Genomic DNA, 14226 nt, shown 5'->3' on the forward strand with positions numbered 1-14226 from the left:
ACTAGATAGCGTAAAAATGTCAGACCCACACATGTATATTAAGAGTCCCATGGATGAAAACAAAGGAGTTTGTGCAAATTTTTGAGATGTTGGATTCGAGAGAGAGTGAAAATTGTCACAGTGGAGGGCCCAGTGTTTAATGGACTTGGATTACTGATAGAAATGTAAAAGTAACAGAAATCAGAGTTCATCTATCTAGTTAGAAAATTTGAGCAGAACCGCTAATATAGTCTAGTGTTGATCAGATAATGTTCTTCACCAACTGACTCCAAGGACATGGGCTATTGCAGTAAGGGATTGCCTCCTTCAGAACGCTTTCCTTGAATGGAAAATGTGACTCGATGGTATTCCTATCTATGCTAAAGACATGAAACAAACCTATTTTCTGGGGAACCAATTGACCTGAAGACTTTTTCAACAAGCTTTAAAAAGCAGCAACAAAACACTTCCTTGGCAGCTAGTGAATCAGGAACACAAGCAGAGACTGTCTGAAGTATCCTTTACTGTATATTGTTTTTATATTTGATTAGTGAATTGTGAAATGGATATTGCTGAAACATCTAGGTTAAGAACCCATGCATCTTGTGCCAAGCCAATGTAATGTAGCAGAAGTCACAAATAAAGAATATCGGCTATATTTTCAAAAGCCTCCAAATGACTCTGGAACAGAAGCATTTTTGAAACTACCACCATTTGTTTGAATTTTAATGCCATTAAACTTCTTTTTAGCATTTTGCTTAGAGCCTTTCTCTTAAGTGGATGGACTGCAGCAGCCATTGCCACCTTAAGTAATATTTTAGAGTTTTATTATATTGTTTGTGCATAGTTAATTGTCTTTGTTAGATTACAAGTTAGCATTAAAGTAAACTTTGAATATAGTGTGCAAGCACTCAACTGAGCTCTAAATGTCATTCTTTCTTAATTTTTAGTGTGATTTTTCTTATTTGTATAATATTGCTCTCCATCCAAATTTGAACAAATTTAATCCAATTCAGTTGTGGACTGAGCACTTTATATTCAGGGTTTTGTAAACAGGAAGAAGTTTGTATAGCTAGATTAAAAATCCATGAAAATTACTCCTAGAGTTAGACACTTCAGTTGTAAAGATGTCTTGCTTTTTAGCCATGGTTGATTGTATGGAGGTACTTTACTATATATTGCTCATATTTTCCATTAGAGTTCAGCAGAAAGTTTTCCTTAAGTACATAAATTAATATTACTACATTTACTTAATATTTTATGTTGATTTTCCCATCATGTAGACTTCTAGGAAAGAGAGAGATACTTTTATTCATTTTTGTTGCATGCTGCAGAAATCGTCCTAAAGATGATACTATTTAACACAAGGTTTCTTGTCTCCATCTACTGACAGAGCCTATTTGCTTTTCTGTCACTATTTTGCTTCTGCAGGTTGAGAGGACGACATGATCATGAAGATATTAAAAACCAAAGGTACATAGAGAACAACGAGAAAAGAAGCAAAGAGGACAAAGAAATCCAAAATAAAACTACAGAAAAAGATACCTCAATGAAGGAAGGAACGATACTATGTACACCTCAGAAAAACAAACTAGGGATGGCAACAATGGACACAGGAAGAGACAAGGCTTCCAGGCAGTCAGCAGAAAAGTGGAAGTGGCAGGAGGACAGGGACTTAAGAGAAAAACGTTGTTTTATCTGTGGGAGAGAAGGCCACATTAAAAAGGAGTGCCCACAGTATAAAGGAGCTGCAGGTATGAAACCCAAATGCACTCTAAGACATCTTAAACAGACCCTATATTTTTGGAGTATTTAACGAGATTGACTAAATGAGTCTGGATTAATGTCTCATCAAATATAGTGAGCGTACTGAATGTTACTTTTTCAAGGGGATAGGATACAATTGTCCAATTTCCCTTCTTAATCCTCTGCCTGTCTTAAGGGCACTCCCTGTCGCCTAGAAAGACTAGACATGATTTCCACTAGAGCCAGAAAACAGGCTGCATAGCCCAGATCCTCAAAGGTATTTAGGCTGTTAAATTAGATTGAAATCAATGACAGGTAGGTGCCTAAATATCTTTGAGGATCTGGGCCTGTGTCTGGGGAAGAATTCATTTTTGTATTTTCCAGAGACTGTTTCCACTTCCCTCAGAATCCTTAGCTCCATTTTCAAACTTTAGATTCCATTTCAGTGCATTGTACATCCATGAAGGCTGGCTGCAGAGCTATTCTCATCATCTTAAACTACTGCATTCTGAATAAGCATAAGAATTTGACACAAATGCTTCCAAACCATTCCCAATAAGCACAAAGTGGTTACTAGTCAACAGGATATGGAAATGAAGCTGCTCAAATCAGCAGCCAGGCAGAGGGGATTCATTTCCTGCAGCAGCCTTTGTCATTGTCTTATGGAGGCAATGCTACTTTGTCTCAATGACCACTGATTCAGGGAGGACTTTCAGACTGACATGGAACACCTAGGATGACGCGAGTTCCTCCTTGAAAGAGGACACAATTGCCAAAGAGTCTTGGTATGCTGGGATGATCCCTTCTCCAATTTCCTGAGCCGGCAGATCTTTTCTCCTCATCCTGCTGAGATGTAGTATCATAGAATCATAAGGGACCTTGAGAGGTCATCTAGTCCAGTCCCCTGCACTCATGGCAGGACTAACTATTAGCTAGACCATCCTTGACGGGTGTATGTCTAACCTGCTCTTAAAAATTTCCAATGATGGAGATTCCACAACCTCCCTAGGTGATTTATTCCAGTGCTTAACTACCCTGAATGTTAGGAAGTTTTTCCTAATGTCCAACCTAAACTGCCCTTGTTGTAACTGAAGCCCATTGCTTCTTGCCCTGTCCTGAAAGGTTAAGGAGAATACTTTTTCTCCCTCCTCCTTGTAGCAGCCATTTATGTCCCCCCCCCCCTTAGTCTTCTCTTTTATAGACTAAACAAACCCAATTGTTTCATTTTTCCGTCTTGGGCATGTTTTCTAGATCTTTGATCATTTTTGTTGCTCCTCTCTGGACTTTTTCCAGTTTGTTCACATCTTTCCTGAAATGTGGTGCCCAGAGCTGGACACACACTCCAGTTGAGGCCTAGTCAGTGCGGAGTAGAGCAGAATTACTTTTTGTGTCTTGCCTACAACACTCCTGCTAGTACATCCCATATTATTTGCTTTTTGTGCAACAGTGTTACACTGTTGATTCATATTTAGTTTGTAATCCACTATGATCCCCCCAGGTCCCTTTCTGCAGTACTCCTTCCTAGGCAGTCATTTCCCATTTTGTATGTGTGCAACTGATTGTTCCTTTCAAAGTGGAGTACTTTGCATTTGTCCTTATTGAATTTCATCCTATTTACTTCAGACTATTTATATAGTTATATTCAGACTATTTCTCCCGTTTTGTCCAGATCATTTTGAATTTTAATCCTATCCTCCAAAGAACTTGCAACCCCCTCCAGCTTGGTATTGTCCATAAACTTTGTAAGTGTACACTCTATGCCATTATCTAGATCGTCGATGAAGATATTGAACAGAACTCATCCCTGAAGGACCTCACTCAATATGGCCTTCCAGCTTACTGTGAACCACTGATAACTGCTCTCCGGGAGTGGTTTTCCAAACAGCTAGGCCCCCACTTTATAGTAGCTCCAACTAGGTTGTGTTTCCATAGCGTTATGAGACAGTCATGCAAGACAGCATTAAAAGCCTTACTAAAGTCAAGATATACCACATCTGTCACTTCCCCCCCAATCCACAAGGCTTGTTACCCTCTCAAAGAAAGTTATTAGGTTGGTTTGACACGATTTGTTGTTGAAAAATCCATGCTGCCTGTTACTTATCACCTTATTATCTTCTAGGTGTTTGTAAATTGATTGCTTAATTATTTGCTCCATTATCTTTCCAGGTACCAAAGATAAGCTGACTGGTCTATAATTCTCTGGTTGGTTCATATTTCCCTTTTTAGAGATGGGCACTATATTTGCCCTTTTTCAGTCCTCTGGAATCTCTCCCATCTTCCATGACTTTTCAAAGATAATTGTTAATAGCTCAGATATCTCCTCAGTCAGCTTCTTGAGTATTTTAGGATGCATTTCTTCAGGCCCTGGTGACTTGAAAACATCTAACTTGTCTAATTTCAGAGGGGTAGCCGTGTTGGTCTGTATCCACAAAAACAACAAGAACTCCGGTGGCACCTTAAAGACTAACAGATTTATTTGGGAATAAGCTTTCGATGTATCCGAAGAAGTGGATTTTTACCCACGAAAGCTAATGCCCAAATAAATCTTAATCTTTAAGATGCCACCGGAATCTTCTTTGTAACTTGTCTACTTAATACTTAACTTGTTCTTTCCCTATTTTAGCCTCTGATCCTACCTAATTTTCACTGGCATTCATTATATTAGATGTCCAATCACCACCAACCTTCTTTGTGAAAACCTGAAACGAAGTAATATAGCACTTATGCCAATTCCAGATTTTCTGTTGTTGTTCCCCCATCCTTGAGTAACAAGCCTAACCCATCCTTGGTCTTCCTCTTGCTTCTAATGTATTTGTAGAACGTTTTCATCTACAGTTTGTCTCCAGCTAGTTTAATCTTATTTAGTGTCTTGGCCTTTCTATTTCTGTTCCTAAATATTTGTGTTGTTTGTTTATATTCATCCTTTGTAATTTGACCTAGTTTCCACTTTTTGTAGGACTTCGTATAAAGTAGAAAAGGTGAGGGGGTGCCCCCTCGTTAATCACTAGTGTCTGAAGGAATAGAGAATTGCAGTATCTTCCGAGTGGTAAGATGCTCTCCTTGGAGCCTTTGCATAAGCGCCCAGAGCATTTAAAGCCACTGAAAAAAGTTCCTCTTCTTCCTGGCCATTTAAAGTGGCATTTGTCATACTAATCATCTCCATGAGGAGTCTCTCAAATCAGGCCTGCTCTACACTACAGCATTTTTCCTGCTGATGTAAGTCGCGCACTACACTGACCTAGCAACTCCAGCTGTGAGAGAGGCGTAGTTCTTAGGTCCACATACTTAGGGCAGTGCAGTGTCTGTGTAGATAGCACATTACCTACATCACCTGTTGGGTGTCAGCTAAAGCTGAAGAATAATATGTATTCAAGGAGTCTAGCCAAATGGATCTGAAATGAAGTTTCATATCTGTGCTGCAGCCTGTTTCTGACCCTGAGTCACTTGTCTAGTTTTCTACTTCACTGTGCATCAGATGTAAATGTCTTGTACTTACCGTCAAGGCTCTGCATCTCTGAATGGTCTCCTTTCACATTTCCCCTTGCCCACTCATTCTGCCAATGCCACCTTATCTCACGTTTCTCCATGTCTCTCTCTTAAATTCTGTGCCCTATCCTTGGAATTCATTTCCCAAACCCAAGTGGTCAAATTTCCTCATACCTCATTCAAATTCCTCCTAAAAATTCACTTCCACTGTCCCGTCTCTGAAGTGTGACATAGGGAGAGTGAAGACTAAAATATATTTGACTGCATTCAAGATGTCTGTTTATTCATTGCTGTGGGAGCAGCTTCAGCTGTTTTTCAGTTCAGGTGACCTGCCGTATATTGACCTTTGTCACTTCTAGCATATAAGTGTGGTGATGAGGTTGTTGAATGTATATGTGAACTACATTAATCACAGAGAGCTGGCTGTTGCCTATCATTACATGTGTGTGGGGGAGGGTGGTCCTGCTGATGAATCATTTTTTCCTCTGGAAATTGTTTTCTGTGGGCCTCCAAAAGTGTTTTCTATGATCCAGTGGTAAAGGGGCAAGGTTCAATTCCCTGGTTTCTCTTGGATTTCCTGTATGACCTTGGGCAAGTCACTTCTCTATCTGTGCCTAAGTTCTGTTAAATGGGAATAATAGTTCTTCCCTACTTCTTAAGGGTGTTGAGCTTAAGTACACTAAAGATTGTGAGATGCTGGGATACTATGGTGATGGGGGAGGGGGAGGCATGCATACAAGTGCCTTTATATAGATAATGATCAGTTGTTGGAGATTCTAGCTGAAAGGTAATATGTTTACCTTTTCAGTAAATTTTCACTTTATTTTAATTTCTCAGGTGGATCAAAGTCAGAAAGTCTGTGTGGATCCCCTTCTTTACCCAGTGCTGTTAAACATGCTGGTAGACTAAATCAGGTAAACACTGCATAATTTTCTGAATCATGTTCTTCTTAAGTATACTTAAAACCATTTACAGTAGTAAGCTAAAGTTTGGCTCAAGTTTTCAACCACGATACACTTTTTTTGTAGGTACAACACTGTTTATCTGTAATCCAGTCAACTGTTCCCTGCCTAATAGTTGAATTTTATGTGTTTGCTTATCTCTGTACGTCTCTCTTTTAGGGAATACTTTTACATGAGGAAAAGAAAAAACAAAAAGGAAGAGTGTTCTTGAGTCCCCAGACAGGTTTGTACATTAGATTCCACTGAACAGCAACCTAGATACTAAATTCTGATTCATAACATTTTGCTGGGGACCAGTCCTGTCCCATTAACTTTTTAATGTTAGTGGGATTCAGATATTGGCAGCAGAATGCTGCTTGTCAAGAACATTTTTTTAAGAAGAAAGCTGCAGGCAGGTTTTCACTGTTGCAGCCAAAGGAGGGGGCACAGGGACATGCTGAGCACATCCAGCACACACAGGTTTGCAAGACTGCAGCCACAGGAAAAAGTGGGAAGATGTGTTCTCTGGCTGCAAGCCTACAAACCTGCCTTTTACACAAGGACTGCACAGGAGGTAAGGGGCTGTGAGCTGAGGGGGAGCAGGGCAGTAGCTGGAGGGCGGCTGGATGCCAGAGCTGCATGGTAGCTCTCCCTGTGCTCTTCAGGCTGCAGCCTGCTAGGGGGTGCAGCCAGAGAAGGAAGCAGTGGGATAGGCTGAGTCCTGATCCCCAGAGAGCACAGCAAGAAGTACAGTGCAGCCCCCTCTCCCTGCTGCTCACCTGCCCACGGGCAGGTTGCAGGGCTGCAGCCAGGGAATGTCCTGCCCAGCACTTCCTTCCTTAGCTGCAGCCTTGCAAACCCACCTTCCACTTATTGGCAGCTGCTGGATAATGGCAACATTTTGTTGTTGACCAAGGCATCACTGATAAGTGGAATCTACTGTAACTTGAATTTCTTAATTGACATTATAGTACCTACGGAGCTCTGTCTTCTGTGTTGATACTGAAGGTAGTTTAGACTTGTTGTTAGCACCCTGTGGGCTAAGCCCAGCCTCTTTGTCTACCAGAAGTTTTTTTCCTCTGGCAGCAGAACCAGGAGGCAGTTCCGCTCTCCCCTACTTTGGTTAGTTTTATTTCTTTATTTACAATCAAGAGTTATTTGGTTTGCTTTTTATGGGGGGGGGAGGGAAGAGGGGTGGTGACAGCAGTGTACGCTGTTTTTGTTTGAATTAATTCCTTTCCCTTCTGTCCTCCTGTTTCTGCCTACTACAGGGTGTATTTATGTATCTTGGAGTGTTCTTTTCAAGGATCATATGTGAGACCTCCCTCAAAGAAAGCCAAAATAGCCCTCTAGAAATCCACAGGATCAATTAATTTCTTAGGGCCCACGGCATTAAAGCAGGTTCTTTGTACAAACCAACTACCAATCAGAGTAGGAGACAGTAGTCAGGTCATGACAAAGGATAGTTAAGCTCAAGAGAGAGCTTTAAAAACAATGCAAACCACTGCCTGACTGAAAGGTAAAAAGATCCCCTAGTAAAGGAGCTATACTTGCACCAGATCTTTGCATTCTGTGTTAGAAGCAGAATAGGACTGTTGCTCCCTTACACACACGTTTCACTTGCTTAAAAACCAAAATATTTAATCAGCTATTAGGCCAAGCTTTAAAAATGAGTAGTAGTTAAGCATTTGTTTTTGTGTGCCCAAAGCCTGACACCTCATAGCAGTCTGATTTTTGTCAGATGGGTGCTTAATGCTCTTTCAGCAGGGAAATCGGTGTTCCCTGACCCTCTGACATCTCAACCTCTGACTTTCAATCTTTAGTTTACTATGGTTGAATCTAATCTGGCTCAGACCAATGTGCTCCACATTGCATGTTCCACTCTAGGGGGAAGAACAATGTGGAGCACATTTAAGATTTTGTTTTTTTGTTCAGATCACTGCTTTTCTACTTGGTTACAAATTCAATAATGTGACACTTTCTTTTTTGGTTTCTGTTTAGGCAGCCTTTCCAGTAAATATATGGCTCAGGGAAAAGCCTCACAGAAGACGACCCAACAGGAATCATGAGAGGATTGAAGAACTCTGAAATTGCAATACAGGCCATCCATTCACTTCAAAAATTAGGTTCATTTTGGCAAAAGCTTCTGGGCTCACAAGACAGCAGCACAAAACAATGTTCAATTTAAGTTTAAAGAAAACATGGTATTTTAATTTGAATTAGATTGCTAAAAGTCAGAGGCAATGGATTTTTAATGCAGTGCTCCTACCATGGACTCCTGCTCTTAATAGATTATTTGAACATTTTAATAGAAAGCCATGATGTCTGTATTTGTTTACTAGGTAAAACATGTAGATAAGAGCAGGTGCTCATTTTCAAGATTTTAATGTTCAACCTGACCCTTTCAAAGTGCACCAAAATTGTGTGCAAGCCAAATGTTTTATTTTTCTTCAAAAATTGACTTTTTGAAGGAGGAAATGTTATTTATTAATGTTGATTGTTTACTGAATCCTTGTGTAAAGTGTTTAAAATGTTTGTGGACTACTACCGCTGTATTTGCAAACATTTTATCTGCAGAGAATTGAAAACACGAACATTAGTAAACTTTTTTGTGAAACCCCTGTGGACACACTGCCACTGAGTTGTTTTTTTTCCCTTTGTGATTTTGAGTTAATATGCTGCTGTGCTTGTGTACAGTAAAAGACTAAGAAGCAGGTTAGTCTTTGTTTGATGCTGCTAAGAATCTTTCCCATAGCCTATAAAATACAACAGACAAAATTGCTAAAAAGCAGGAGAGAGTAATCAGCAATTGGGGAGGGGTGTTTTCCTTTTCCTAAAAAGTGAAGAGGATCCAACTGCCAGCCAAGGATTTAATTAGCATTGTCATAAGATTTACTTGAAGTCTTTTTGGAACTGGTACTGTACCTTCATACTCTGTTTGGGAGGGGAGAATCAATACAGGGTAAAAATGAAACCACTGTTATTTATGACTTTGAAATAAAAAAACAAAAGTTAAAACTTGAAATTTCTACATTTCTCCTTATCTTGTACTTACAATTCCAAGTGCAAAATTCAGTAGGAACACAGAGTAAAATTATATTATCCTAACTACTTATTTAAAGGTGTTCTGGTTTAAGACTCATAGTTCCTTTCACTAAATGTCTACATCTTTATTAAAGACGTAAGCTGGGATTTTCAAAGGGGCAAAGGGAGTTAGGTCCCCAACTTTCATTGTGTGTGTGTGTACGTATATTCTAAAATTAATCACTTCATAAATCTTTTCACTTATACATCAAGAGAAATTTTATCCAAAGACTAACAGAGAATGACCACATTCAGGTGATGAAGTGATCTTGACAAACATTCCAACTTCATAGCTAATGGTACTTTATCATATGTCTTTTCTTGGTGAACTACTTACAGGTTTTTGTTGTACTGTTTATTTGCCTGGCAGCAAAATATAAAAGTTGCTGTGGTCTGTGTATACAATGGCTCAATTAACCCTGTATTCAAAGTTTTCTCCTTTTGATTGTGGATGGGAGTGAAAGATAAAAGCTTTTATGGAGCTAAGTGTGTTCAGAGACCCCATACCACTTTCATAGATGATATTCATAAAAATCATTATTTGCTCCCTATCCCATAGCCTCTTCTCCTCCCTCTTGGTACCTTTTGCCATGACACATGCAAATATAAAATTTTCGTTGCTCAACCTGACTTCAGCTGAGGGCTAGTTCTATGGATGCCCTCATCTTTCATTCTGAAGCCATCTTTTCCCCCTTCCACTCTCGCCCAGGTTACTCCTGGGTTCTTCTTATCTTGTTCCTTGGGGGGAGTGAGCGGGAGAGGGAGGTGTTTCTCTAGGCAGCTATGAATGCAGGACTCCTCCTGGAGCCTGGGAACCACAATCCCAAACCTGAAGCTCATGTCAAACCTACTAAAGCCACCAGTCCTTCGGAGATGAAGTTCACTTCACAACTCATATGTATGGGATATGACAGTATTTTTTTTTTTTTTGCTGATCCTGCAAGCCTTCCATATGTTGAACTTGGGAGTTCCTCACAGGGCTCAGTCAAGCTCCCACTGAAGTAATCAAGAGACTATACTGATACAGGCAACAATTTAACTCAGGAGAAGATATATTAAATAAAAATACACAAATCAACTGCAATCAGGATATTCAGTCAATATAAAACAAAGTGAAACTACTCCATCCTAATATAATATCAGACAGGATAGCCAATTCAGGTGAATGATTTTACATTCCTTGCTCATCCAAAAGTCCCCATAAACTCCAAAGGAATGTGTATGTGCATGGGAAATGCAGGGATAGGTTCTAATTAGCTTTCTCATGGAGGAAGGCACAGAAAAATTCAGAGTACTAAAACAAACACACTACATATCAATTGCAACAAATTTGGGATGACTTTTGAAAAAATCATCTATTCCACATTCTCCTTTCAGATACATACAAAGGCAGCATGTCCATTCACTAGAGCACAGGCTGAGGTGTTGATAAAATGAGTTCTAGTCTCAGCATCACTGGGTGGATAATTCATTCATAGGGTTCTGCTGTGAAGAATAGTTTATTGCTTGTCAGATCCATTGGAGAACATAGACCAATAAATACTAGAATGTAAGTAAGTGACTGGTGAATTTCTTAACACTTTGTTAGCTATCTAAAGGTGAGTCAAAGAACAAAACTCCAAATTATTAATTTGGCTGCCAGTGTGTAGCCAAAGGATCTGAGTCACACTAATGGCAGCATATGGTAAGAGATAAATAAAGTACACTGTGTTGAAGAATACATTAGAAAGAAGAGACAATTGGGCATATGCCTATTTGCATGTACAGGTACCTTATTTGTACGCACAATTCAGCTGTAGTCAAACTCAATTACTGTGTGGATTTCCTCCTCCTTTTAGAATCTTGTCCCAAAACTTTCAAACAGCCTTAGGAGCACAATACTGAATTTTAATCAATCTGCAATAGAACTGCACTTCACAATTGGTGGGATTTTTGTTCTGCAGAGTAGTTATTTTACTGAGATATCCCATGCTAGTCGTCCTTTTTTCTGATAGGAGCTTCACTTTTACAAAATGGGGTTTATTATATAACCAAATCTCTAGTGGATGGCATAGTTAGTAAATCTGAATTTTCCTGGGGGAGTGGAGGAGAAACCACAGTAAAAAGAAAATATTGCCATGCAAAACATAAAACAGACACTACACTTTCTCCCTCAAAACATACAGCATTACATTTTGAGGTTACATCACCTTTACACTGCGCTATGTACGCTATATACCCACAGCAGTCAGCATGTGTTATCTAGAAAGCAACTGAATAGAGTGATGTGTCAAGTTTAAAGGAAAACTAAAAATTCAAAGAAAGTAACAGGAAAAATTTGCATCTCTGTGCTAGCATCTCTATAGTTAATTTTAACAGGCACTTAATATAACACGCATTATAATACAGGTTTCAAAATAGTTTTTTACAACTTCCTATTTTCACATGCTAATGCTTTTCTGAATTATCTGAGGCTGAAATTTGAGGCAGTCGTTGCTTAAGTGTCTAATTTTATTTAAAAATTGGCTTTAGAATTTAGGTTAAAATGGCTATTTAGATGCCTACAATTATTTGAGGTAATATAACTGACAAATACCACAGGTTGGGGTTGGCTGGAAGTATTGTCTGTGCATTCCCAGACTTTCTAATATTTAGGGTTTTGTTAGTAAATTTATGATTGGAAGGTTTCTAAATATTTAGGTGTGTTTAGTGTTTATATGCTTCAATTTTCTACTGTCTTTTTGTTCACAGAGAAACTTATAGTGGAGGATACCTTCAGTGATGATCCACTTCTCCAGTTGGTTTTTGGCAGATTACTTTTTTGTAAATAGGATTAGAATTACAAGTCCCTGAAATTATCTATTAAAAACTCTGCTTTAAGACTGAGGGCCTGAGCCAACTCTCATTGAAGTCAATGGGAGTTTGTCCACCAACTGCTTATCTATGTGATGTCTGCTCCATTAGTAACACCTTTGATTTTCTACATGGAGACATCCAACTGAACATATTTAGAAGAGCATATTGCACTTTTTAACTGTAATATTCATAATGTGTTGCTGACACTGAAGAGAGGCTACGTGCTTGCTCTGTTAGCCAATTTGTATACACAATTATGGTCCATGCACACAAGTGTGTACTTTTGTATGCATAGTTAAATCATTACTATTTGAAAATGTCTGATACTAAATATTCCTAAGTATAAATCAAGATGGCAGTTTAAACTCGCCTGATACCGTTTTCTTTAGCTATAGAGAAAACAGCTTTGCCTTCTTATGTTTCATGTTTCTCTTTGATCATCTTTCACTGCACCACCCCCATGCCTTTGCTGAATATTTGACATACTTCCTATCTTTCCTACGCATTGGGATAGTCTGCTTTTGTGCCCTTAGTAATGTCTTTGAAAAAACTGCCAACTGTCTTCAATTGTTTTCCTGCTTAGATTTGCTTCCCATGGGATCTTACCTACCAACTCCCTGAGTTTCCTAGAGTTTGTCATCTTGAAATCTATTGTCTTTATTTTGCTGTTCTCCGTCCTACCATTCCTTAGAATTAGGAACTCTATCTTTTCATGATCACTTTCACTGAAGCTGCCTTCCACTTTCAAATTCTCAACCAGTTCCTCCCTATTTGTCAAAATGAAATCTAGAACAGCCTCTCCTAGTAGCTTTCTCCACCTTCCGAAATAAAAAAATTGTCTCCGATACATTCCAAGAACTTGTTGGATAATCTGTGCCCTGCTGTTTTATTTTCCCAATGGATGTCTGAGTAGTTGATGTCCCCAGTCACCACCGCCACCTGTGCTTTGGATGATTGATAGTTGTTTAAAAAAAAAAAAGCCTCATTCACCTCTTCTTCCTGGTTTGGTGGTCTGTAATAGACCCCTACTATGACATCACCCTTGTTTTTTAACCCCTTTTATCCTTACCCAGAGACTAAACTCTGTCTCTTATTTCCACCTCAATCTCAGTTCAATAATATAAGGCAACACCCTCTTCCTTTTTTTCCATGCCTGTCCTTCCAGAGCAAACTGTACCCTTCTATACCAATATTCCAGTCATGCGTATTATCCCAAGTCTCTGCGATGCCAACTATGTCATAATTGTTTATTTACTAGCATTTTGAGTTCTTCCTGCTTATTCCTGATACTACTTGCACTAGCATACAGACATTTAAGGCCTGGTTTACACTAGTCTGTTATTTTGGAATTAGCTGAGTTAATTCGAAAAAAAAATTCCGTTCACATGACCAAACCAGCTTTTTCCGATTTAAAGGGCTCTTTAAATCAGTTTCTTTATTCCACCTCGGCAAGTGGAGTAGCACTTAAAATGAGATCGCAATCTTGGGTTAAAGGTGTATTGTGGATGCAATTCGACATTATTGGCCTCTGAGAGCTATTACAGAATGCTACCTTGTGACCGCTCTGGACAACACTCTCAACTCCGACACACTAGCCAGGTGGGCAGGAAAAGCCCCGGGAACTTTTGAATTTCATTTCCTGTTTGGTCACCATCAGCACAAGTGGCCGACGGCACTGTTCACCATCACAGGCGACCATGCAGAGTCCACCATCACAAGAGACCACGCAGTCCCAGATTCGCAGATAAGCTCCAGCATGGTCCAAACTGGAGGTACTGGATCTCATCACATGTTGGGGAGACGAGTCTGTTATTGCAGAACTAAGTTCCAAAAAAAGGAATGCAAATACGTACGCTAAAGTCTCCAGGGCCATGACGGAAAGAGGCTACTCCAGGGACACAGAGCAGTGTCGTACAAAAAGCAAGGAGTTCAGGCAAGCATACCAAAAAGCTAGGGAGGCAAACAAGGATTCTTCTTGTAAAGTTAGAAAAAAAAAAGTTACTCAACCTAAACCAGCAATTTTCAGCTTTCAGTACTGGAAGCCCCTTTTTCATAGCAGAGCACACCATCTAACCAACCTAATGTAGCAATATGAAGGACAGGGCAATTGCAATCTGTTTGAGACTGCCCGCATCCCTCACAGTAGAGTCACTGC

General features: G+C 39.5%; 1 protein-coding gene across 4 annotated transcripts in view; it reads left to right on the plus strand.

Annotated features, from left to right (window-relative positions):
- TUT7 (terminal uridylyl transferase 7) overlaps nucleotides 1-9271 on the plus strand; it is a 46839-nt gene extending 37568 nt beyond the window's left edge. For 3 of the 4 annotated variants that reach the window (XM_030567659.1, XM_030567661.1, XM_030567660.1), the window contains exons 26-29: nucleotides 1411-1733; nucleotides 6049-6125; nucleotides 6333-6396; nucleotides 8154-9271. In XM_030567659.1, the coding sequence (XP_030423519.1) occupies nucleotides 1411-1733; nucleotides 6049-6125; nucleotides 6333-6396; nucleotides 8154-8221 (532 nt within the window). In that variant the 3' untranslated portion in view covers nucleotides 8222-9271. The remainder of the gene's footprint in view (nucleotides 1-1410; nucleotides 1734-6048; nucleotides 6126-6332; nucleotides 6397-8153) is intronic. The other variant, XM_030567663.1, reaches the window with a different exon arrangement.
- The last annotated feature ends 4955 nt before the right edge of the window (nucleotides 9272-14226 follow it).

Source organism: Gopherus evgoodei, chromosome 6, assembly GCF_007399415.2.
Source record: "Gopherus evgoodei ecotype Sinaloan lineage chromosome 6, rGopEvg1_v1.p, whole genome shotgun sequence".
In the NCBI taxonomy this organism is placed as follows: domain Eukaryota; kingdom Metazoa; phylum Chordata; order Testudines; family Testudinidae; genus Gopherus; species Gopherus evgoodei.